The 27,750-nt window shown below is 35.7% G+C and overlaps 2 protein-coding genes across 3 annotated transcripts in view; both read left to right on the top strand.

Moving 5' to 3' along the window:
• LOC113113858 (RING finger protein 44) overlaps positions 1–27,750 on the top strand; it is a 1,123,463-nt gene that overhangs the window by 86,363 nt on the left and 1,009,350 nt on the right. The window lies entirely within an intron of this gene.
• LOC113113841 (protein FAM184A) overlaps positions 1–27,750 on the top strand; it is a 98,619-nt gene that overhangs the window by 60,226 nt on the left and 10,643 nt on the right. For both annotated transcript variants that reach the window (XM_026280343.1, XM_026280342.1), the window contains exons 11-15: positions 3,948–4,160; positions 11,714–11,867; positions 13,211–13,338; positions 21,085–21,269; positions 24,793–24,939. In XM_026280343.1, the coding sequence (XP_026136128.1) occupies positions 3,948–4,160; positions 11,714–11,867; positions 13,211–13,338; positions 21,085–21,269; positions 24,793–24,939 (827 nt within the window). The remainder of the gene's footprint in view (positions 1–3,947; positions 4,161–11,713; positions 11,868–13,210; positions 13,339–21,084; positions 21,270–24,792; positions 24,940–27,750) is intronic.

Genomic DNA, 27,750 nt, shown 5'->3' with positions numbered 1-27,750 from the left:
CATTTCATACAACATTTATACATCTGCATCACCGTCCCAATACTCTTGATCTCTGATTAGGTGTTTTTGTTCAGTGCAAGGATTGCCTGGTGCACAAAATAATTTTGTGAACAAGCTACAATATTGTGTTGTTTCAGTAATTTATATGGAAATGATCTTGCTTTTACATAACTGGTTCTCTTCTCCAGAGTGGGAGTGTGATCGTTGGCTTGCTGGCAAGATTATATTAGAAATGCTATTTTTGTGAACAAGTAATTTGGGACAACATGGTTTGCTTACTTTTTATTGCAGATCACAGAAGACATTGTTGCGCACTTCACAGATGTGTGTCTTTCATGCACCCACATGTTACAAAAAAATATTTTTTAGTGAATAGTTTTATGGCATTAGTACCTGTGGGGTCAAGGCTGGAAAAACTGTTTCAAAAAAACTGAGTCTCAAATCAGTTATTATTTTCCACTACAAATATTCAATTCAACTCACTCAGACTTAGTTTAGTTTACCAGCTGTATTTTGACACATATTTTTAATGGGTTAATGAAAATAAAACATTGCTTGCAACATGTCACCTCAACACAACAGCTCTACTGAAGCCCTTTAGTCATTTTCAGCTTCATTTCTTAATTGTCTCCTTTCATCATCATGAACCTTGTTGTTTTATTTACTTGTATATGTGTGTTGAGTGTTTGGCAGGCCACCGAGACCTCTTTCTTTCTCAGAGCTCTAACTGTGTCAGAGCAAGTCTTCACCCATCAGCACTCTCTAGTGCACTAGATGCAGGGTGAAGCAGGAGACCTCCACGCACTGCTTATATCTGTTCACCTTATTTTTAATTGGTGGTTTCTTAGAAAAATCAATTACATGATCAATTACATGAGAAAAATGCCACAATTACATGTTCCAGTGGTTCCAGACCACATTATGGCACACCCAGATTTTTTTCTGCACATATGAAAGATGCCTAAATTTTTGCAGGTTACTGAAGTGAGGTGTGTTATCTAAGACACAATGAAATGGAAGTAGCAACGAATCTATCCTCATGTATCGTGACTTACATCCAAGTATTAAACAGGGAATGATTATTATAGGCCGGGTTGTTTGCAATATCACTATTTAGATTAGGTTAAAAAAAATTTATTTTATTAATCTATTTGTGAAAGAGACAGAAGTCAGAAGTCACTGGAAGATTGAGTTATGAAATACTGACTGAAACAAAATGTAAATGAGAAATTATAAGCTTCAAAGCCATGCTACACCACCCCCCCCCCATGTTTCCCCTGGTTAAAAAACAATACAAACCAAAAAAAGTATTGCAAAGAGGTCAGAAGGATCATGTCTTTGGACCATACCTTCTAAAAGCTCTTTTCATTTGCAGCAATGTAGAAATGTCCAGTGTTGGGACGCCTGATTCAGCACTAGAATATCATAGAGACCTAATGTAGGTTTTTATTTATTTATATTTTTTGTGACAAGTAATGTTATGGCTTCAAGTTTTGCCATAGTAAGCTCTTTTCACGATTTCCCCAAAAATTTTTTTAAAAAAAAACTAGTTTTAACATGATGTCTTGCGTTCATCTTTTTGTTAGCATCAGCAGCGCACCGGCTGTGATATGAGCAGTGATATCCTGGGCATATTGAAACCACTTCCAGTCGACTTGAAAATGAAATTATTCGCTGATGCGACGACATCGTTTTATTGCCTTCACATGTCTCAGATTGTTGGCGGGGTATGACACAGAAAAGCTCTCTCCCTGTCACCCTCCAGTCATAAGTGACTCCTCTAATGAGGCTAGCAGGCCAACGAGTGGGCCGAAGCAACTGAAACCTCCCGTTCCAACAAATCAATCGGTGTGAGGAGAACATATCTGGCGCCAATGTCTGACTTCTCACCTCGTCCCAGACTGAGTCCTCATTGAGTCCTTGTAGACATGGCTGCTAGACTCAGATTCACACCCGCATACTCAGCTCACAGCTCTATTCACAGAGGAAGACTAGAGCCAATGTGTGTTCACACCAAGTGGCAACCTCCCGCTCTCTCTCGTGAAGCCAACAAGGAAGTGACTTAAACTGTAATTCATCGACTGGCCACTTGAGGCTCCCAATGTTAAAATGCCCAACTTTACAGCAGAATAAAAAACGTTTACAGCCTGGTTTAAAAAAATTATTTTGGTCTATATAGCTAATTTTGCCCGCAATGACAATTGTGTGGGTGGTGAATTTTTGTATAAATCATCCATTTAAATTATATTAATCCTTAAAGTTCTGCATAAATAAGGGCACGGCCACTTAAGTGACTGGTGGATTGCCGCTCTTGTCACCGCTGTCGTGACATTTGGTTATGAGCTGCCAAGATGGCGACGGCCGGCTCTGCCCACTTTCGGAAACCTATGGGTGACGTCACGGACACTACGTCCATGTTTTTATACAGTCTATGGTTTGCACACACAAGCCTGCTAACAGTTTGTGGAAGTAGAAATGCTGTGACCATGAAAATGAATGAATATTTTCAATCACTGCTACCTTTAGGATCTCTTCTTGTAGTCTCTATACGGAGCATGTTTTACACAGTTTAGCTAATTAGTGGTGCTTGCTAAGGGAAGCATCATGATTACTGTTGTTCTTACTTCCAGGAATATTCAGGGTTCAGTACACGCTAAGCTTAATTGACCACATGTGTGGCAATTAAAAAAAATCTCTCTTTAAAAAAAGAGAGAAAGATTTTGTATAAATCGAGCGGCAACCTCTCGCTCTCTCTCGTGAAGCCAATAAGGAAGTGACTAAAACTGCAATTCATCGACTGGCCACTTGAGGCTGGCTGCAAAAGGGAGTCAGTCCCATAGACTCCCCATGTTAAAATGCCCAACTTTACAGTAGAAAAAAACATGTTTACAGCCTGGTTCAAAAAATTATTTTGGTCTATATTGCTAATTTTGCCCTTCATGACAGGGGGTGAGGGGGGTGAATTTTTTTATAACTCATCCATTTAAATTATATTAAGCCTTAAAATCTGCATAATTAAGGGCGTGGCCACTTGAGTGACAGGTGGATTGCCGCTGCTGTGGCAATGCCGTCGCGCTAGGTGGGTGTGGCTTCAGCAATAAGCTCAGCTCATTTTCGATTATCCGGGAGAGTCGCGCGGTGACGCGCTGCCAAGATGGCGACGGCCCGCTCTGCACACTTTAGGCTTCAAAACCGCTATTGAGGAGTCTATGGGTGACGTCACGGACACTACGTCCATATTTTTTTTACAGTCTATGGTATAAATGTGAATCACTTTAATCATAAAGTTTTTCTGTTAAAACGTATGATTCAAGCTGTGCTGTGTTTAAATCATTTTTACTGTATTTAGGGAGTTTTGCTTTGTAGGGTTTATTGTTTATATGGCAGTTGGTTGTCATGAGTTTTATTTTAGTATATTATATACTGTTACAGTTTTTAATAATATTTTGAATTAGCTTGGGTTTTTATATTTTCAATGGTTTTTTTTCATCCAGTTAGTATTCTTAGTGCTTCGTCTTAAACTTACTAAGTTGTCAAGGCAATAATTCAGATTTTTGTAAATGTTTTCATTAAATATTTAAATATTAATATATAACATTATACCTTTTTCTTTTTTTTAAACCCCCTTTATCATTGAAAAAAATGTTGTCATATAATTTTTTTCATTTTAACACTCATTTTGTATGCCTAGTGACTATACTATTAAAACGGTTAGTATTTTTTTAATGTTTCACTGTAACCTTTTTTTTCTTAATTGTTTAAGAAAATGAGGGACTAGTGGAAATGAATTTTTGTGGTAATCAACATCATTCCACAAATGCTGTCCATTGAGCATGAAACCCATAATAAGGTTCGATTAAGGTTAATGGTTCACTGTTGGTGTTGTAATGGTGTTTTCACAAAGCTGTTTCATTTTTCAACCAGTGACACCTATTTCCTGTGTTTAGATTTCCTTGCTGAAACAGAGCCTGGAGATGCAGCTTTCCCAATCCCAGCATTCCCTGCAGCAGCTGCAAGCTCAGTTCAGTCAGGAGCGAGAGCACCTGGGACAGCAGCTGCAGGAGATGGAGCTGGAGCATCAGCGCAGGGAGCAGCGGCTGCAGGAAGCCCACTGCTGCGCTATGCAGGACATGCAGGAAGCCCGCCAGCACGACCTCAAGGTAACAACATAAAAAACAATCTCCCACCGGTCTCACGCAGAGAGAGACCTCTCTGACCTGTATACATGCTCTTATCTTTTCCTTTCACCTCTTGGCTCTCTGTTATTTGAGTTTTTATGACTCTGTGTTCCACATCCACTCTTATCTCAGCTTGAGACAGCACTCCTACAAACCATTCAGAGACTGTCTGACATGTGCTGCTTATAATACGATTATTTTGTTTTTGTAACAGTTTTAATAAACAATTTTAAAATGTCAAATTGTTTCAGTCTACAAAGATAACATTACATTTTGGTCTGTGTCTTGTATTGAGTATTAATATTATGAGGGTATTGTATTATTTATGTTTATTATTTATTCACATCAACCTTTTCATGTTTACAGTACATATTTGGAAATGAATAATTTTGTATATTGACAACATAAACAGTTATATTTATACATATATATATAAAATGGATCACACTTTATTTTAGGGTCCAATTCTCACTATTAACTAACCATTAACTATGACTTTTGCCTCAATTAACTCCTTACTTGCTGCTTATTAATAGTTAGTTGTGTAAAAGATAGTTGTTAAGTTTAGGGTATTGGGTAGGATTACGGATGTCATGCATTATATGTAATTCATAAGCACTAATAAACATCCAATATGTTAATAATAGACATGCTAATAAGCAACTAGTTATTAGTGAATTGGACCCTACTAAAGTGTTACCATAAAATGTATTAATAGTAATTTTTACAGTAGGATTATTGACAATACGATTATTCAGCTACAAAGTTTATTTTCTCTGACCCTGTTTATATTTGTCTGATCACAAGGTTTTTTTAAATGAATCGCTTTTTACTTACATCAGCAAGGGTTAGATTATTTTGTTACAGTTTCTTTGTATGGTCACTGGTGTTTTATTTGCTCACCAAAGCCATTTTTATTTGTGTCTGCTGCATGGCATCAGTCTTTGTGGTTTGTGGATGAGGCTTTATAGCGACTGTCAACAGTCTGACTACATGAGACCACATCCACTCCAACTTCTATTTGCTGCTGAAGCACTTGCCTTGTACCGAGCCAGCCAAGCAATTGCTGACCGTAATCCTTTCAGTCTATTTTTCCACTGGTGAAATTGTCCGTTAGCCCTGTTGGCCCTCACGCAAGACCCTCTTTCTGTCCCCCAATAGATTTGATGTGGTGAGGCAGATCTGCCACAGATCCAGCCCTGTCACATCTCTCCTAGAATAACCTGCTCACTCTCAGCTCTCCTGTCTGTGGGTTAGTATTGACTGAGCGCTTGCTGTCACAGGCTGTAATGTCTACTTTATCCAATACCTGGCCCCTGACGACTCAAGGGGAGAGTAACTCTCACTCCGACTGGAAATGATTACCTTGAGCTGGGCTGAAGTGGCTCCACACCGCAGGCTTGGGGATGAAGGTCTTTGAGCGGGGACAGCGGGAGTATGCCGCTTGGATAACTGCTGATAATTTGAGATTGACTCACCAAATGCAACGCCAGTCAGAATCACAGGCTTCACTTCACTGTTTTAAAAAATTGTGAAATCAGTTGGACTGCACATTGTGATGTCTTTTTTTTTTTTTTGTCAGTAAAATTAAAATAAAGAAAATAAGGGTTTTAGTTGGATTAATCGATTAATCGAAAAAAGTATCGACCAACTAATCGATTATCAAACTAATCATTAGTTGCAGCCCTAAAACTAACTGAAACAAAAATAAAATGAAGCTAAATATTAACATTCATTCCTTTTATTTTTTTTATAAAAACATTAATAATTTGACTCAAACGCACAACAAAATACACAAATATATAAAAATAAATCAAACTCAAAATATTAATATAAACTAAAATAGTATATGAATAATACTAAAACACAACTGATGACAACCAAATGCCCTAATTATTTTAATTAATTTTTAATTTTTATATTTTTGGGGGGTTAGGGGCTTAAAGATAAGTCTCATTGAAGTCATTTCAGAGAGAGAGTAAATAAATACAATATTAAATACATGAAATGTAATATAAATCATAACAGTAAAATATAACATTAAATTAAAGTATAATTTACATTATTAACAAATAAAAATATTAATAATAGGGTTAAAAAAATGATTTACATGTAAAATGAAATATATTTTTTTATTTGTTAAAAACGAAAATATATATTATTATACTGTAATATTACAAAATCTCCCCAGTGTCCATAACTAACGGATATGGTCAGAATGTCTTTATTTGCTGAATTTGGCTGGTTGAAATTGTGGCTATGCCAGTGGTTTTACTGATTTTTTGAGCAAACTGTTGTGTAATGGATTTCATTGCTCCATGTCACAGCTGGATTCTGAACACATAACGTCTGATACACCCCACTGTCAGGAGAGGGCCACACCTGGCAGTTTGACCCTCAGCCACCAGCTGTCAATGCATGGAGTTTATCAGCCAGTGATTCCATTAGGAAATAAACACACAGAGGTTAACTGGTTTTGTTAACCCAGTGTGTCACAGAGACCTGCTATTTTTTTTTTTTTTTTTTACTCAAATCAAACTGCTAGCAAAAACCCTAAATCAAACAGCCTACACAAGCGTTATAGTTATTCACATTAGTTTTGTGTTTTTTGATTGATTTGTATCTTTTGCTATTTACTACTATTTGTGTTTGAGCTGATAATTTTGAAACCGCACACTTGCATGAACCCCGTCCAGTCAAAGTCAGTGGTGCTTGACCGCTTGTGATGCTACAATCTTTGTTACCACACAAGATCTTTTACCATAGGGCTTATTTAGGGATTTAGAATATCAAAAAATTATTCATACTTTGCTATTTCACATCTTTAATTATGAACTGATTATTTCCAAAATTATATTCCAGAATTTAATAATTATTACAAATAAATAGTTAATTAAAAAATAAAAAAGCATTGTATTTTTCGTTATTAAATCAACTGATTTATTAAATTAATTATTATTACAGTAAATCACGTAACAAATTAATCTATTGTATTTCATTTTAACATTACTTTATCATAAATTAAAAAAGAATGTAAAACGTAATGCTAAGACATCTTTGAGTTTGTTTGATTTAATAATTTATGAAATGATTGACACCAATTTTGTTTTTCACAATTTATTTAATTATTAGCTTATTTAAAGTTTGTAATTTGGCCCTTCGTGTTTAATTAGCTCTTCAAGTAAATTAACTAAAAATCACTTGCTTGACACAACATACATGAATTATCAGGTCAAATTAATGGCTGTTATTTCATATTTGGGTTTCATAATGATAACAATTAAATTCAGCATGCATGTTATAGCTGTGGTTATATACATATGAATAGTTATCATTTAATTGGGGCATATTAGATATAAAATAATAATTAGTTGCAGCCCTAAAACTAACTGAAACTAAAATAAAATTAAGCTAAATATTAAAATGTATTCCCTTTTTTTTTAAATAAAAATTGACAAAAGCACACAACAAAATAACTAAGGATCAAACACAAATACATAAAAATAAATATTACTAAAAACTATAATAGTATATGATTAATACTAAAACACCACTGAAGACAACCAAATGCCCTAATAATTTTATTTTTATCTTAAAAAAAAAAAAAGTCTCATTGAAGTCATTTAATACATGAAATATAATATAAATCTTAAAAAATATCAGACAGAGTAGTAATTCGCATGTTGATGAGTTTCCCGGCAACACAAACAGATTTGGTAATTGTGGTTTTATGCAGTTTCCATGCCAATAAACAAAACCCTCTTTATGTCCTTGCTTCATTCATGTAATGAGTTGAGATCCAGCAGAAGGCTTATGAAATCTCATTTAAAAGCTCTCTGCTCTCTGTACCATGTCTGAGGTAGAAGTGCCGACACCAGGAGCCGATTTATTGACTTGTGATTAATTATCATCAGCGGTTCAGTGTGATAATATCTCACCACAGCTCTCTCTCTTTCTGCTCACAAACATCTCAATGTTGAGCATCGCTCTTCTGAAATCAGGCGGAGGAGCGCTCGTCTGCTGCTAATGGGTCTGGCAGCACCGCAGAGGAGAAAGACAGCGTCAGTCTTACCCCTCGCCGCTCCATCCTCACAGATGAAAATGAGCATGCAATTCCTCCGTCTGATATCTCGCTCAAGCAGGCAAAAAGATCCACCTCCGCTCCCTCCTGTAGCTTTTTGCTGATATCAAGCACTGCTTTTAACCCGGCCGGAAAGAACAGGCAAAAAAACCGCTTGTGTGTGCCCATCCTCGAGAGCATATGGACCTGATGAGTCACTCTGGCTAAAGGAGAAGAAATGTGAAGATACCTGGGAATTTCAGAGCTGCCTTTTTCTGCCCTCGGTTTGCTCTTTTTAAATCTGGCTCCTCTACAGAAGCCTTTTCTGAGATAGAATCAACAATTAAATAGAGGAGAAGAGAAGTTGAAATTATAAGATAAATAATTCACAGTTGCGGAAAAAAGAAGAAGTCAGAATTATGAGATTAAAAGTCGCAAATACCTTTTCATTTTTATCCTGTGGCTGAAACAAGCTTCAGTACTCATCCAAACATACAGTATTTATGATCTTTATAATATATATCGAATCATGTGTTTTTTATTTATTTGGAAGCAGCTGCACTGATGCACATTTTTGTCATACATAGTCTATTTCTCTAAGAATTACTGGGAAAGTTGGTACCTGTTTTGTGGTCTTCGGGCTTTTCCAAAGTTGAGTAGTCCTCCTGACTCAAAGCATCATAAAAAACAGCTTTCAGTGGAATGAAAACAGATAGCCCGTTTCCAGGTCTTTTATGAGGGGGTAAACTACATCAAGCGCCTACCAAAGCGAAATAAATCTAATTTAAGAAAACACAAGAGATATATCTTATAATCTGCATCACCTGGCCACAGGGAAGCAGTGAGGCATATTGGGTTATAGCCACCTTTCAACGATATTGATCACACAGTTTTCCCCTAAAGCCTCTACTCTATTCTTTTTGATATAATGTAAGGCGTTCTCAAACCTACTTTATATTTTCATCCATTAGGTGTTTGAAAGTATTAGTTTTAATAACAGAGCACTGAATTTTCAGAAAGTGTTGTACTGCCTCGCCGATAATAAATATTAAAAATAAGTATTTATTTATTTGTAGTTTTTATTATTAGAAGCAATAATTATTCATTATTATTAGTTATAGTATTTGTATTTTTAAGTATTTTTTTAATTTTAATATATATATATATATATATATATATATATATATATATATATATATATATATATATATATATATATATATATATATATATATATATATTATTTTTTTATTTTTTTTATTTTTCAGCTTTATTTCAATTAATAGAAATGTTTTAATTGTTTTAATGTTAAAACATACATTCACTGATATAATGCACTGGCTTGTTGCTGTAATGTAGAACACATAGTCAGTGTAGCATAATACAGTTACCTAATACAGTAAAACATTATATGATAATATGAAACCTTTGCATTTATAGTGGGTTGTTTTCCATACTGTTTGCAGGGGATTCTCTCATTAATCTGAAAACAATGTGGGTGTGGAATCCTAAAAGAACTCACTAATTAATGCACACGCTTTATTGGCAGAGAAAGAAGCAGATTGTACCACTCAAGATTCATTTTTACATAAGGAATGTGGCATCATCCTCGTAGCACTTGAGGAGGTGAAGATGGCACTAAGACAACTAAAAAACATCACAGCTCTGTGTGTGTGTGTGTGTGTGTGTGTGTGTTTGTGTGTGGCTGCTGTAGTCATTCAGTTTAAAGATTTCTTCTGTGTATGTTTTTCTCAAGCATGTGTGTGTTGTCCATTCAGGCTGCCGTGTCACTGATAGTTGTCTGAATGACAGCTGCAGGAGTCCGCTTACACTGGAGAAAACTTGACCTCGCACAACTGACAGCACTTGCGTTTGATGCATGATGTTTCTTTAGCTAGCAAAAGATGTGTCAGTAACACACTTGACACAATATGGAACTTGAATGATTCATTGGTTAATGAGTTAAAGTAAAATTGCAAAACTGAATATTTTTAGGTATCATTAGCCAACATTATTGCTCTGTTTTTAAACTTGTTGAGCTGCCTTTCTGGCTACTGCCTAGAACAACTGTAGCTGATAGAAGATAGTAGCACATAAATATTGGGTGAAACGAATGCCTTACTGTAACAACTGAATGAAGTATTTCACTGTTACATGATATTGTTTGAAATGAGTCATATTTAACGAATCTCTTCAAGAGCACGTTATGTTTTTCCGTGTCTCAGTTCAGCTCTGTTGATCTTCCTCATCAGTTGTTTTATTTTGATCTCTATATTAAGACTTGGTGCAGTCTGTGTTTACTGATGAATCAGTTGGTCTAATCTGTGTCCCCTGTCATTCCCTAACACACTTCCTCTCCTATCCGACCTCACTCTGCTGGATATTACTAACTCCAAAGAGGCTTTCAGTGGAGGCAGGTGCCCTCCCTTAACCCTCATTATGTCAGTGTATCTCTAGCGCTCAAGCAGCTCTGTTCTCTTAATCGAATTCGGGGTGCTATAATTTGCATTTCTCGGGCTAGGAGTTAGACGGCAACCACCCAAGATCCTTAACAAGCTTGCAGTGATGCTTAAGTGCCTTCTGATAGAGTCATAATTCCTGTAATTGACCGTTTTTTTTTTTTTTGAGAAATCAGTTGCATTTACGCACCTGTTGCAATTCTCATTCACCTTGTTGAAAAGACTTGCTTAGAATGCTTTTGTGTGTGTGTGTGTGTGTGTGTGTGTGTGTGTGTTTAAACTACAAGCCTTTTCTCTCTGTTATGGGCAAACAGATGGAGGTAATTTATTAACAGAGGTAACTTTTTTTATTTTAGTATTAATACGTTTGAAGTGTTAAATATTTTAACTTATTTATGCTATTGTAAAAATATAGTATGTATTTGTATATGTTTTATATATAAACATTTCAAGTATTTATTTAGTATATGTTTTTTATATTTATTAATCTTTTTTTTCTGTACGTGTCAGCTAACATATTTAACTGCAATTTAATTACAAGTTCTCATGCAGTTTTTTTTTTTGTTTTCTCTTACTGATTTGTTGTTCTTCCAGTTAATGTTTTTGTCTGTTGCCTTTTGAGCATCTAGCCTGCTCTATCCAAAGGTTTATGCTTACCATATATATTAAAATGATTTCTATGCCATTTTTACTGCAAGCAGTAGCAAACTGTTTTGTGCAAAGCCTCTGAAGGGCAAGGTAAAACATTATATTTGATGTTTCTCCTTGAGTCTAGTTCCTTCATTATTTATTTTTCTGTTGTGTGTAGCAGCAAAAATGCGCAAGAAAAAAATCTCAATCCCCTCTGGTACTTGAAAGTGTCATTATTTTTTTTCTAATTCACATTAGTGATATAGACATGAAGTTATTATATTTTCATAAGTCAAATATACAGTTTATGTAGATTGTATGAGTCGTCGTGTACATTTGTCTACTCTACTGAACTAATGTGTGTGTTGTGTGTGTTGTGTGTGTAGGAGCTCGAGGAGCGTCTACGGCAGCAGCACCACATGGAGCTTCAGACTCTGCGGGAGGCTCACAGGCAGAACATTGAGACTCTGAAACAGCAGTCAGAGCAAGAACTGCAGACCCTCCGCTTCGAACTGGAGGATGAGGGCAAGGCCATGCTGGGTAAAACAGCCACACACACACACACAAAGATTCATTCACAGACCGGCTTCGGATACTGTTTATTGTTTACTCTAGGTCAAATGCAGTCTTTAGGACTGAATGTCTGTGCTATCATTTTGCAGATCCATTTGCTGAGACAATGGAGTCGATATCTGTAATATCTATATGGTGATCCATAGTGATGGCTTATGTGGGAGCAAGAGAGATGCTGTCATGATAAAAATAAACAAATTTTCTTTTGCCACTGCTTAAATAAATCCCAATCAAAATACCTGTTTAGTCTTGAATGCATTTCCAAAGCTCATTTTAATATATCAATATATAATCTGGTTGGATCAGTATGTTAGTTTTATAAAAATCTGATTTATTATTATTATTTTTCTTTTTTAACTAACTCTTTCTTTATTACTATTTGTGTACTTAGTCCTCAAAAGGTACTTAACATAATTTTTTACTTAATCAAAAGATAATAATTATTTTATTCTGCAAAAAAAATAAAGAACATCAATTTTTGAAGGGTTTTTCTTAATTGTACTATTATAATTATTTTATACTACAAATAACTAAAATGATTTGATGAAACAAGCAGCTATATATTTGTTTATCTTATGAGACTTTAATAAATAAAATGATGTTTTCTGTGTCAATTTCGACTGGCAAATCTGTAAATATGATGCGGTCCAACACTGCATGATTTACAAAATGTAAATGTAAATTGAATTTATTCAGTTTTATTAAAGCTGCTCAGTTATGCTCCAGTTCATGCTCATCTTAGCTTGAAAATTACCCAAAACTCACAAAAAAATGTGCCATATATCTGTCATGACTAGGTTTCATTAAGCTGTGAAAAATTAAATTAAAATAAGAAATAAAACAGTAAACAATTAAAATGTTGCATCATTTTGTTAGATGACTTGTTGACTGCAGTTTGAAGAGACAATTAGGAATAAAAAGGTTTCCTTATTGTTGGTAATATTAATAAATGTTTGATTTAAAGTATGTTTGCATTCACAATAAGCTGTATTGGTATAGTTGTCGAATGGAAAACCTGTCAAGAGTCCTGAAGCAAAACCAGTGGAGTCCTACAGCTCTAATTCTAGCCCAGTCTCTTTGAAATAAGGTATAATTGGAAGAAACTGGAAAGGACTATAATAAGGGAGCGCTGACAGGAAATTGCAGGTGAAGGAATGAGTGTCACTTCCATTTCCACCTGTGACGTTTATGCTTTAGGGAGAGTTGGAGACGAATGATTTTTAATTCAGCTCCAGACAGCAGATCATCTCCCTGGAATGGTCTTGTTTTTCATTCCCTATGTCTCTCTCTTTCTCTTGTTCTCGTCTCAGCATCCCTGCGTTCCGAGCTGAACCATCTTCACGCATCAGCCATTGAACATATGCGTCAAACCCATCAACAGGAAACCGTGGCTGCCAAACAGGAACTGGAGAATGCTCTGGAAAAGAGCAGAGTAAAGGTAAACTCTATCCACAACAGGGTTATTATATTTCACAAGTATATTTTTTGCACTCAGTTGTAGAAACGGTCCTTCTCTACCAGTGTTTTCCCGTCATTTCCCGACTGTCTCCTACAGTCCTATTGTCTCTTACTCGAGACAGAGATTAACAGTAAGTTCAGTAAGTGGATGCTTTTCCAAGAAAGGACAAATCAATAGCGTGCTGCCAACAGTTGGCTGCTATGAAAGAAAAGGACCTTAATAAATCGTCTTGTCATCTGGCTCATGTATAAGACGACAGTTAAACAAAAGAAACGCTGACGGGATTGTTGGCCAAGCAACAGAAAGATAGTACAATTTGAGTCAGACCTCAGGCAAAATAAATGTGTCTATGAAATGCACATACACAAACTTACAGAATCAAACTGCAAAGCACTTTTGCATCTCAGTAATGGCCTTTGACTGAAGTAAAATTGCACTTTCTGAGTAATTGCGCTCCATTTTTATCTATTCATCTGGAAAGTCGTGAGACTTTGCTCTTCAGTTCAGTAGGTTAGCATGTGTCTCATGTAATACTTTGTAATATAGGAAGACAGGGTTTCCATTAATATTGGTTGTTTTTGGCAAATTGGTGCCCCTAGGTGACAGTGGCCTTTATTTTAGTAGCACCATATCAATACTAATTAATTCTGAAGCTCCTGGGGCTCAAAACTGGCTTGTGGGAACTTAGCTAATGTCCCACAGACAATAGCAGAGGTCAAAGGGCAAACTCAGTGTGATCTTTACTAAAGAGAGGCTGTGAACTGAAAACATCATCAGTATAGTTCAGCTCTCTCAGGAGATGAACAAATCCTGCACTGCTAGCGTCGGGAAGAAATCTATTTTTGCTTAGCATTTACTAAGCGTTTGCAGCCTCGTGTGTCATGCATCACCCAGGAATAACAAATGAGCATACACGGAAAGCACAGATGCATGTTTTTTGGGACAAACTGTGAATATTTGTGTCTTGTGAGAATAGAATTGTTTCATGTGCCTCTACAATCAAACTGTGCGTCTGTCTCGAGGACACAGTTGTCTTTGTTGTGTTCAGTTTTCTGTAATACCCTCACGTACTCTTCGTAACATCCCTTACATCATAAGGCTGGGAAAAAAAGCGTTTAACCTTCCCCCAAGACTCCTGCTGATCCCACTGGTTATGACAGCACAGGCAGATGTGTCATGAAAGAGCCGTGAGAAACATGGGTTTATCTTATTTTTTCAAGTTAAGTCATTGTAACAGAAAGTGTAGAAATTGCCTTGTCATTTAATTAAAATAAAATGCACTAGATGTGAGAACATTTAAACAAACTAGCTGTTTTTTTTTCTTTGATTTGCTGTTTTGTTTTGTGATGCACGATTGATAGATAGATAGATAGATAGATAGATAGATAGATAGATAGATAGATAGATAGATAGATAGATAGATAGATAGATAGATAGATAGATAGATAGATAGATAGATAGATAGATAGATAGATAGATAGATTTAAGACTGTAATTATATATTTAAGGTAACCACTGTATTTTCATGGCTTTAGTACAAACACGTATTTATATCAGTTAGAAGGCAATGCAACATTCCTACTTTTCATTTAGATTTTTTCATGCTAGTTTTCATCGAGAGTTTTCTTCCAATATTATTATATAATTTTTTTAGTTAACAATGCCCTAAACCATTTACCCTCTAATTTACAGATGTTTCACATAAATTAAATTAAAATGTATGCATTTAGCAGACGCTTTTATCCAAAGTGACTTACAGTGCATTCAGGCTAACATTTTTTACCTAACATTCTCTGGGAATCGAACCCACAACCTTGTGCTGCTAATGCAATGCTCTACCGCTTGAGCCACAGGAACACTAGGAGTATTAGTATTATTTAGTAGTATATATATATTTTTTTAGGTTCAGTAAAAAATAGCAAATCCATTGAGCATACAGACAGGTGTTAAAAGCATGTTTGAAGTCAATAACAGAGACTCACTGGAATTCTTTGGGGGATTCCAAGAATCACTTTGCTCATACTGCATAACAGAAATCTCTGTTTCTCCTCTGCCACTCTCTCTCCATTTTTGTCTTATTGTTAAATGTTCCCCAGTGACAGTTAGGTTTAATGAGCTGCGTCTGATGTGCTGGTCAAAGCCACAATGCAAATAATTGAGTTTTACCTCAATAGTGATTGGCTGCTTTGCACCACAGAGTCCCTGGTAGACTCTCATATGGTTTATAACTGGCTTGAGATCAGTTTTGTTCCCTGGCTGTTAATATTTCAATTTAATAAATCGATTTTGAGTCTTACAGGCACATTCCCTTTTTTATTTTGCAAGTTAGCACCAAGGTCATATGCTGTTTATGACAGCATTATGAATTTTGTTCGTATACTTTAAAGGTACAATAGTACAAATATGATCATTTCACCCGATGACTCCCAGGGGTCTGGTTCCTCTAAACGAGTGTCTGCGTTCACAAAACACACAGTATTTATTAAAGCCAGTGCTGCTGTGCTCCTGCACCATGAATCTCTCGGCCGATGGATAACCATTAACGCTATCTTACACAGGTCGCCGCTTTTCATGACATCGCTGATTTGCAGTCAGTAATAAACGCGCTTCTCCACGGCTGGTGAGGTGGCTGGATGAAGACTGAGAGGAAAAAGAACAGAGGAATCAAACGCTCCCCAGCACAGCTCCTGGGCACACATCTCTGACTACTCAGTGCTTTTCTCTGGCACAATAATACAATTCTTTGTAGTTCATGTGATTAATCAGAATTCCATGTAATTCATTGGATTACCAATTTAAATCACTTGACAGTAGTAAAAAGTTTAAAGTGCTTTTGTGCGAAGCAATTAACAAGCATTTGCTCTGTGAACTGACTTAAAATGCACTAAAAGTCTCATTGGGTAAAAAACTATTTCCATATTTACTGTGCATAATTGTCACTTTTATATCTCACAATTGCAACTATTATATGTAAGTTTGAATTTACATGGCATGTTTTAATATCTCACAGTTTGACTGTATGTCTCCCGATATGACTTAACTTTGTTAATTGTGACTTCACAATTGCAACTATTTTTTTTAATCTACTAGTGTGACTTAATATCTCTCTATTTTCAAATTTTAGACTTAACCTTTTATCTAATTAAGTGATCATATTTTACAATAAGACCTCTAACAATATTACAAAATATTTCACAATTATGATGTTGTTTCTCATATTGTGACTTTTTATCTCATAAAGTGATGATAATATTTAAGGTATAACCTTTTTGTCTCAAAATGTGACTTAGGGCCCTATTATTCACCTGGCGCAATACGACGCAAGGCATAGCGAAAGTGTGTTTGCTAGTTTCAGTCAGGCGCCGTTCGCATTTTCCCGTCTAGCTCGACGTCGTTTAATTAGCAAATGTATTTGCGCCCATTTGTGCGCCCATGGGCGTGCTGGTCTAAAAAAGAGGTGTGTTCAGGCGCATTGCTATTTTAAGGAGCTGAAATAAGACTGTGCAATAGACCAGCTCAAACCTGGTCTAAAGTCTGGCGCAATGTTTCACAATATGAATTCTTTCTCTCACGATGTGGCTTAATATTTCACAAGTATTGCATTTTTCTCACCAAGCAATAATAATATTTTGATGTATTACCATACTTCTCACAATGACTTAATATCTTATAATTTTAGCTTTTTTTCTTCCAAACTGACTTAATATCTTGCTATTTTGTCCTTCTTCCTCATAATTCAACTTTATTTCATAAAGTGATTTTAATATCTCACACTGGATCTATTCCTTACAATCAGATTCAGTATTTTATGATGAACTTCATTTCCTACGATTGCAGCCTAATATTTCACAATTGTAACTCTGTTTTGCATAACTAGGACTTATTATAACTCGCAGTGTGATCTAAATTCTCCCATTTGTGACTTTATTTCTCATAACTGAGATTTTTATTACGCAATTTAAATTGTATATCTCATAACGCAACTTCATTTCTTATGCTAATCTCACAATGATTGTTTAGTTTGAGGCAGAAACAGGTTTACAGTATATAAAAATGTGTGTTGGGTAACAGTGGTTTAATCATGTACAGTATGTGGTTGAATAGCTCTTAGTGCCACCTTGAGCTCTCATTCCCCTGTCTCTCTTCTGTGACCTGTGTGGCTCCTAGCTTTTGATCAGCAGCACACTCAAATTCAGCCTCTCTCAGGGCTTTCTGGGTACTATGCCCATGAGAGAAGAGCTCCACACATGCTCCCAGACACCTGCTAATCAGCCTCCTCTCATCCGTCTGCATGCCTCCTGGCCTGGTCCAACATTAATGATGCTTACATTATCCTACGCATTGAAGTACTCCTCAAGGAGACATTTAAAGGTGCTTCAGTCTTTGATGGGAAAGGTCAGAGATGTTAATTTCAGCCCTCGCAAATTATACCCTTTCTACTTCAGGCATGAGAACTGAAAGGTTTCAGTAGGCCTTTTTCTGCACGGTCGATGAGCGCTGGACTTTTAAAGCCACGTCTCGTCAGGAAACCGGCCACTTGCTGATGTCAGATGACTGTTCCTCTGGGTTCAGCTCTGTCACGACAGGTGTATGGTTGATGTGGAGATCGTTTTAGATGACCAGGGCTTCAAGGTTTATTTTGACCTGATGCTCGGGCTGCTGTTGAACACAGTGTTCTTCATTGCACTCTTGAAACATTGTGCGATTATATGTGTTCTTCAGTCAGTTATTTAGCTGAAGCTGGTTTCATTATGCATCAATACCCTGCCATTATGCAGGTGGTTTTTATCCTTACTCCGGGCAAAAATAGCCATTCATGAATAAAAGATACAAATCTAAATTTGAGCATTACATAACAAGGTGGTTGTTTCCATAGTGACAAAGCATATATTTCATTTCCAGTTTGGTTTTGTTTCTTATATGTTACACATTTGGTGGCTGCCTGTCCAAAATCAGTTTTCAAAATCAAAATTCAGATATGGCTTGGATCCTATGAAGTCTGTGTTTATTAAATTGTTTCTCATGTTTTTTCATTGACCACATTGTAAAATTATGTATTTTTTTTTTATTCACCATAAACAAGAGGAAGTTGTGGTTGCCAGAACTTTACTGCAAAAATATGGTTACAAAATTTTAGGTTTTATGGATTCATCTTAAATTTACAGTGACAACCTGTATTCCATTAACTACTATATTGTTTATATAGAAACCTATTTAAGTACTTCAAAAACAAGCATATTTCCCACAAGCTGAGGAGGTAAATACTAATAGAAAGAAGCTACAGAAGTACAAAACATAATCAAGGTAACAAACGTAACATGAAAATAATGGAATAGATATTAATTTAGCAACATAAATCCCCAGTGTTCATAAATGATGGGGGGGGGGGCATGAATGAAAAATTATTAAATTATTATTGTTCTCAGGGAATTCTGAGAATGTAAATTTAATTTCTTTTGCTGTAGATTATAAGAATAGGTACATTTAACAGTATTTTATTATACTGTACATGAAATATCTTATGTCTATTAAAGTTGTTCACTATATATAGTAAGGGAACAGACAACAAAATTACAGTGTAGCTGTAAAAAAAAAAAAAAAAGAAAAAAAATGTGACTTTAAATATATAGTCAGTGTCGGTGCTCCAGGCGGGCCGCTGTATTCTGCTGGATGCGCAGTCTTGAGTTGTGTAAATGAAAATGTCAAAGTCAGACCCCTGACAGCTCTGCTCCAGAACATTAACATCACACACATCCAGTGAGCGGTCAGGGAATAAAGACCAACACACACCTGAGTCCAGGAACAAAATACAACAACTGCAGGAAGAGCAGATGTTTTGTTGACAATGACATGCTGATATTCTGGAGGCTCAGCTACATTCTTTTAGGTCCCCTGGTCTTGGTACTTCCACGCAAGTAAAAACAGTATTAACTTTTTTCCATTATGTTTATTAACATGTGTATGTGTATGTTATAAGTGTGTGTAATATATATATATATATATATATATATATATATATCATTCTCAAGATGAACCATCTGCTGTGATTTGGAGTTATTAACAAATGCTCTTTCAGGGTAATTCACGATTGTCTACAATGGCTGTGATATTTTTGTAATTCTTTTTTTTAGACCGGGGATACACGCAAATTTGTTTTTAATCCAAATGTGTGCTATTTACTACTTTTTCTGCTGACATTGGCATCCTTCATCACTTAATTTAGACCCAAAATAGGAAGCCCCTCTGGGCCGCAGGTTTTCGTTGCCACACACTGTGATACCGTTATTGAGCTAATTGTTGTGTGAAATGATATTTACAGACATCCAGAGTTGGATGAGCAAATTGTAATTTGATTAAGCAAGAGCCATTAACTGGAAAACTGGGCTCGGCTGTATTTTCCAAGAGAATTTCTACTTCTTCCTGTGCATGAGGCATTTAAAAGTCAAAGTGTCAGTGGAGTGGAAAATTGCCCCTGAGACCAGCGTTGTCTAATTAATCTAACCAGGGCTGTATTGGAGTCTGACGTATACAGTTGTGTATATAATCACTACAGTAGAGAACTGCCTATGTGGAAGTTTTTTATAGGCATGAATGTGATGTTTTTTGGGGGGGGGTTTAGAACTATTAGATATGTTTAATAAATTGTTATCTAACAGAGTGTTAACATACACTGAGAGCTTAAATGCATCAAATGTAAAAACCATTAACCTTGTCCCACCTCAGATGTCCTGATCTTCTCAACTGTGTCCAACAACTAAAATATACTATTATGATTTTTTTAGTCTTCTTGCTTATTTTCTGCATTTTTCTGTGTTTTAAACTTCATTTTAAAGAGTCAGGCTCTAATTTATACCCTTTGTGATTTGGATATTGTATATTTGGGTGCTGTATATATTAAAGGTTAAGAGGTTTCAATGGATGCCATATCATGGAAAACATATTCAGTAACATCAGCGTCCTTGTTAGTCATTTTGCATGCAGAAAGTTTGGCCAATCATAACAGATGTCATTTGCATATAAAATCCTTAACAGTAACAGAACAGCCTGTTTAATTCTAAAGGTCAGACAGATGGAGGAAAATGGTCATGTGGAACTAAACTACAAACATGGACTCTCTGAAAAAAAAAAATCTTCTGAAAATGTATTTATTTATTTCATACTCTTTGTAATGTTCAGTGTTTTATTCAAATACATTTTCTCATTGCTTTGAGATGTATTTCTGCAAGAGAAGTTTCCATGCCTCATTTCAAAACCAATTTATTTTTAGTACATTGCCAGGAGCATTTTTTTTTTTTTTTTCATTTTTTAAATAAGTTACTGAATACTTAAGAAAGTTGACGAAAGTTGTTTCCCAGTAACTTCAGACATGGACTCGAGGCCCATTAGCCCCTGACGTCCCTCAAGAGATCTTTAGTGCTAAAACCTCCATGCTAAAAATAAAGCTGTAGGTCTGCTGGCTGCTCCCAACCTTTATTTATTTATAACTAAATTATTCATATATTTGAAGATGTAGTGGATAAGCAAGGCAAGCCAGAGGGATGTGTCGTCAATATAAGATCCCAACATAGTCTCAAAGTGCAATGTGAAAATAGCATCTGTGGGAACTCCATGTGTCTGAATTCAGATGTTTCAGCAAGAGCCACACACAATCCACGGCGTTCTCAAATAAGGTCAGTCTGCCATTTATCGTGACCTCAGTTTACATTGTGTTCTCGTGTGTTGCAGGAACGTGAGCTTTTGAGTCGCATCTCAGATCTGCAAGAGGAGGTCAGTCGCAGGAAGAAGCACATTGCCGATCTGGACCACGAGATTCACACCCTGAACGAGAACATTAGCACTTTGACCAAAGAGTTGGAGCTCAAGGGCAAAGAGGTTTTGAAGATCCGTAGCGAGGCCAATCAGCAGATTAGGTGAGTCTTGGATTGGGGACTGAAGATTTCGTATTTGTATTTTTACTTATTTGCAGGGTTATTATGGTTAACTAAAAATAAAACTGAAAGTAAAATTTTAATTAAAACCATAAAAAAAAGTTAACTGAAATGAAATGAAATCTTTATTTTCAGTTAGCTGTCAATGCAGTATTTCTAATTTTAATTCAGTTTAGAAAGACTTAGGGCCCTATCATACACCTGGTGCAATGCGATGCAAGGTGCAGCGCAAGTGTGTTTTCTGGTTTCAGTCCATTTTGCATGTGCGCCCATGGGCGTGCTGATCTAAAAAAAGAGGTGTGTTCAGGCGCATTGCTGTTGCATTGCTATTTTAAGGAGCTGAAAATAGACTGCGCCATAGACCAACTAAAAAGTGGGCTAAAGTCTGGGGCAATGTTTTTTCTTTGTTATTTAAAGAGCGTGTTAGTATAGGCGGGTCCACAACGCGCGTACGCGCTGATTATTAAACACAGGGACGCACAGCAGCACACAAACTTGCCAAATATAACAAAAATTAAGGATTGCACTGCATAAGAGTTTTTTTGTAGGCTAATTAAATATATTGTAACGATATTAGAACTCCATATACTTCGGGAAGAAGGAGGCGGGAACCGGCGCACAATCAAATAACACTTTAATATTCAAAATAAACACCCAAACATAAATAAAAAGCAAAACATAAAATATGTCCCAGGCCTGGTCCTCTCTCGTCCTTCACTATAGTCGCTCCAGTTTTATATCCTTCCATCTCCTACGTGGGACTTGATACCGGCGGTGGGGCGCAGGTGCAGCTCATCTCCAATCACTACACCTGGCCTCACTCCTCGTTCCCACGCCTCTCGGCCCCGCCCCACTCGCCACAAAACGCCACAAATATATATATTTAATTAGCCTACAAAAAACTCTTATGCAGTGCAATCCTTAATTTTTGTTATATGGACAGTCATCAATTATATCTCTGCGCTTGCCAAATCCCGCCGTGTAAATAGCAAATCCGTTATGCCACGAGCGCAACTGGCTCTTAAAGGGAATGGAGGATGAGACTCATGCGCCCGGGCGCGCCAACTATTTCCGTTGTTAAATTAGCAAAAGTGGATTTGGACGTACCCTGAGTGCACCTGCACTTAGATCGTCAAAATAGGGCCCTTAATGTACCAAACTATCAAAAACTAAAACTGAAATAAAAACTAATCTACTAAAAAAGCAAAAGCACACAAACAAATCACTAAAACTTTAAGTAAATGAAAATGAAAAATAAAAACTATAAAAATAAAAGCTGAAAATATGAATCAAATAAAATAAAAGCTTAAATAGTATCTCAGTACTCAAATAACACTGCTTATTTGCAGATCAATATATATTAAATGTCTTTACTAATCTTTCTTATTATTGCTGGTTAAAGACTAGTCTGAATAGTAAAGGCTAGAATAAATCATAAACATGTTTGATTAATATGTTTTACATGTAGTTTTTAAGTACATTTAAAATCAAGTTCTTTTGTACATTTACTCAAGTGAAATTAAAATGAGTACTTACATTTTTAATGGAGTAATACTTTATTTTGTACTTGTTTTGTGTACTTCACGATTTTGTGTATTGTATTATCTATTTAGAGAACAGTGTGTAAGCTCATTGCAAAATGAAAAAATTTCCTCTCACGTCTGCATGCGTGAGGTTGCATGAGGTCGTCCTTGATCAGTAGAGAACGTTTGCAATCCTTAAACAGACTCGAATGTGACAGTCTCTTCTGGTTTTATGAGACAGGAGTTATTGGTGATGATGAAAGAGATGGAAATTCAATTATTTTCAAGCAGAATGGGGCTGCAAGTGTAAAGAAATAAAGAAGAAAAGAAAAAAGTGTCCTTGCCTAGAAAGTCCTATCAGGATTTGTCTGTTCTTTTGCCCACAGTTCTCTTGTTGCTGTCTGGCTCTTTTGGACAGTGTTGTTTGTCTTTTGTAGTAGTTTAAAGACAAGAAAACAGACTTTAAAAAGAGAAATTAATTGGATTAGAAAACCTGAACTCATGGCCATTCTATCTTTTATTCAGCAGTTGATATTAATATTTCACCTTTGTATTAATAAGTTAAAAAGCTGTTTCATTATACATAGCGGCTCTTATGAGGTAATGTGATTGTTTAGTAACACACATCATAATGCAAGATGGGTGAATCTCATTTCACTTTCAATAATGTAACATTGACATATCCAGGTCCTGAGATAAATGCAGCAAACACATTGCAGTGTTGTTCCCCAGAGGCGTTATCGTTTACTGAGAGGAGATCCTGCTTTATTGCTCTTTATATGAACCCATCACATTGTGTGGCTGAATTGTTGAGAATGTGTTTTAGATAAAAGTCATATCGCATAGAAATTGCAGTATGGAAAATGAACATCCCCTAACTAAAAATAACTTTAAAAAAATCTTTCATAAAGAGCTCTGAGCCATGAATTAAACTAACCAGCTCTGAGCTGAATGACAATATTACAACCTTTGGAAAAAATAAAATGTTGAATTAAAATAGGATAAAAGACAGTGAACTTGAGTGTACATTTTTTGAGGGAATGAGTTATACAAAAAATAATATTTTCTCAAACTAGTCCTCCAAACAGTTGTAAAAAATTGTTTAAAAATAAATTTGCCTAGCTTTGTTTTCAGAAAACATATCTTAATTGTATTTTTCTTACCCCACTGACATGTACTGAATATGTATGTGTTAAGAAAAATCAACTTAATGTAAGATTTTTATTTTAATTTAATTTTTTTATTTTTGAAATACTTTTATTCAGCAATGCCACATTAAATTCATCAGTCATAATGTTAAATGCAAATAAATGAACTTCCTGTTTATCATCCTGATAAAATGTATCATGCTTTCCACAAAATATGTTTTTAAACATTTATAATATTGATAATAATAGAAATATTTGAGCATCAGCATATTATAATGATTTCTAAAGGATCATGTGACACTGAAGACTGGAAATCCAGCTGTGCATCACAGGAATAAGTTACATTTTAGATTATGTTGAATTTGGAGACTAATTTGAAATTGTAATATTTTAAAATAATACTGTTTTACTCTATTTTCAATCAAATAAATGCAGCCTTGGCGAGCAAGCAAATCATTAAAACAGTCTTTTTAGTGGTAATACAGATAAATAATAATATTTATTTATTTGTCAATTTATTTATTTATTTATTTGCATGTATTCATCCAGTTAACCGTTATGAATCTGAATCTAATCTGAAATGATTTTATGAATCAAAACTATTGATTATATTTCCCAGATTAGAAGAGTAAAAATATAATATACTTAATATACAACAGAATTTATCCAAATATTGTCAGGTATGTTTAATATATTTACATATATTAACGATATATATTTACTGAAAGTCTATTTCTCTGTGGATAAAATGCAGCTGCAGTGCTGTGGGGTTACAGTGAGTTTTGGAGAGTCACCGAGAGCGGTGTGTGTGTGTTTGTGTGTGTGTATGGACAGAGCTCATGAGCAGGACCTGTGTAAGAAACACGAGCGGGAGATGGCCGAGCTGAACGCTCTTCATCACAGAGAAACACAGAACATGCTGTCAGACTTCAACAAGGCCCAGGAACTGCTGAAGGACAAGATCTCTGCCCTGCAGATCCTGTGAGTTCATGCACCCTAAAACAGTCCGAATACAATATACAGTATGCATATTTTGGAGCATTTGTAACTTCTGTTTTGACTGGTTGTGTGCATGCATTTGGCAACAGAGGCTATGAAACGGCTTGAATGCTAAGGAAAGGACACCAGACTGTGATGTAGACTCAGAAGGGGTTGGTGGAGAGGAAGAAGATAAGGACAATGTTTCTGAAAAGATACTGGGAGGGAGACAGAGAAGATATCTAGACTTATATCAAGTGAAAACTGAGAGCAGAACAGGCGACCCTGTCAAGGCAGCTCAGATAAGAGTTGCAGATGCCTATATCTACAAATCATGCTGTTTATGTGTATTTTTTGTGTTTGGATCGGAGTTATTTTGTGCTCTGACAAGGTACACCATTCATATGGAGAAGCAAGCATGTAAATAATGTTCTTCTCCATCATTGAATCATCATTTGTTGAATTATAATGATGGATGTGTGAATAATTTATTTAGGGTGAATACATGAACAACTGGGACACTTTTTGTCATAGAGTGGAATGGAAAAAATGTCCCAGTTTATTTATATTCCCGCTAATTTTTGCTTGAAATGGTACATTTTCAAATATTGGCTACAGACTTTGAATTATAAAAATGTTTAGATAAATTTGATTCAGAAAGGCAGCCATATATGAACAGGAGGTGTTTGTAGCTGTATATGCATGTGTGCATATAAATATAGAAAATTGGCAGGGATGTACAAGAACTCTTTGACTGGAGATATTGCTGTCAGAGTTGACCTAATTTAGGTTTACTTGAACGAGAACACCAACACATCCAGCAATTGAACAGATTGTCAAATAAAAATAGTTCATCTGACTGCCTGAATCCACTCAGTATTTGCAACTGAGAACGATGAATAATTTAGATTCTGGAAGTGTGTGTCATGACATGAAAAGGCCCTGCAGCCCACCAAATACAACAGAAAGATAAAGTTGCATTTACAAAGTGCTAAATATCTGGGGTTCATTTCAATCCTAGTGGTTTTAATTAATAATTCATCAAATCCATCTGTGAAAACGATACTACTGTGTGTTCATAAAACAAAGGGTATGAAGGACTGATCTTAAAGGAATTCTTCATCAAAAATTAAGATTCTATCATTGATTTATTCATTCCCTTTGTAGTTCCAGATTCATTTGACTTTCTTTCTTCACTGAAAAAAGGTAGCTATTCATGCAGCTCTTTTTAATTGAATGCAGACGAAGGCTGTCAAGCTCACATCCATGATATCAATTGTTAACTTCCATTATTCTTTTAGTGCTTTCAATAGACAAGTCATTTAAAAAAAATAAATAATAATAATTCAAAGTCATTGAAATAGGCTTGATTGACTAAATTGAACCAGTTCCGTAGAAGCATTTGTTCAGTACTCACTCACTTAATCATACTTCACTGATTGCTGTATATTGATTGTTATCTTATGACTTCAGGAAACATATATAGTACACAAGTAATTTGAACTACTTTTATGCTATTTCATGGTGTATTTTTGTCATTCTGGAGCTTGACGGCTTTATTCACTTGAATTGTGTGGAAAACCTGTTGTGTTCCACAAAAGAATCACGCATGCAGGTTTTCTAATGACATGAGAGTGAATAAATGATTTTTAGGTGTGTTATTTCTTTAAATTATGTTTTGAACTTTTGCCTGGTGCATGTATTTTTAGTATGATTAGCAGTCAGTCTGTGACAGAACAGAATGAGGTCTCGTGTGAAGCAGTCAGAACTTGTATCCCTCAGCGTTTCCTAAGCGTGCCATCTCCAGGTGTCCCTGAAGAGCAGAGATACACAGCCAGCTAATTAAACATAACACAAAGCTGGTGAAATGACAGTCCTGTCCTATGTGCAATTAATTATTGTGACAGCTTAGTTTGCCCAAACCGAGTCCTCTAACCAGTTTTAAATTTCAACCTATTTAAGTCTCATGAATATTTCATGTGTTCTGTGATCCTCCGTTATCCTCGTGTGTGGAGCATTGGCTGCTCTACTGTAACTGCTCAAGTGTACTCTGCAGGCTACATGCTGCATGCGCTTTTCTATTTTTATTTTTGTTATTTTTTTTCCTTGTTGTTGTTTAGCTGCTGTCACTTTAAATGGATACACAGGCTTGATGAGAACTGTGTTATTTACTTAGAAAGGCCTTTCAGTGAACAACTATTATGAGCCTGTTTGTTTACAGGAGTCATATTTCATATTAAAAATTTTAGTTTTTAAAATGACATCATTATATTTTTTTTCCGTAAGAAGTCATATTTTTGTTCTTCATGACTTTTACAGATGCATGAATAGACAGACAGACAGACAGAGGGAGAGAATGGAGAAAGATGGATGGATAAACGGAGCTGATAGATCTGAATAGATAAACATGCCCTTAGTAGTTAAAACACTAGTGTTTTCCTCTGTTTGCATCAGTTTAAACAGCCTCAGTTTCATTATTGTAAGCAGTTGTGAAGACCTTAGGGAAGGTTTTCAAATGAAAACAGCCATCAATCTTAACTCTGTATACCTCTGGGGAAGCATCACATTGCCTGTTTATTAAAGATTCATCACACGTTTTTTCAAAAAAAGCAGAAACGGTAGAGATATTGATCCTCGATGACACCGATCATCAAAGAATTCCTGTTGATGAAAGAAAGATTGAGTGACGGCTATTTAAAGGTGCTGATGATTTTAACTATCACACTAATACATTGTGAGAAAATGAAAGGGCTATGCCACTATCATCATACTGATATGATCAATGGTGTTTCATTAATTCTGCGTTCAAAGCAC

This window comes from Carassius auratus, chromosome 14, assembly GCF_003368295.1.
Source record: "Carassius auratus strain Wakin chromosome 14, ASM336829v1, whole genome shotgun sequence".
Classification (NCBI taxonomy): Eukaryota; Metazoa; Chordata; class Actinopteri; order Cypriniformes; family Cyprinidae; genus Carassius; species Carassius auratus.
The sequence above is the reverse complement of the archived record's forward strand: the minus strand, read 5'-3'. Positions and strand labels throughout refer to the sequence as shown.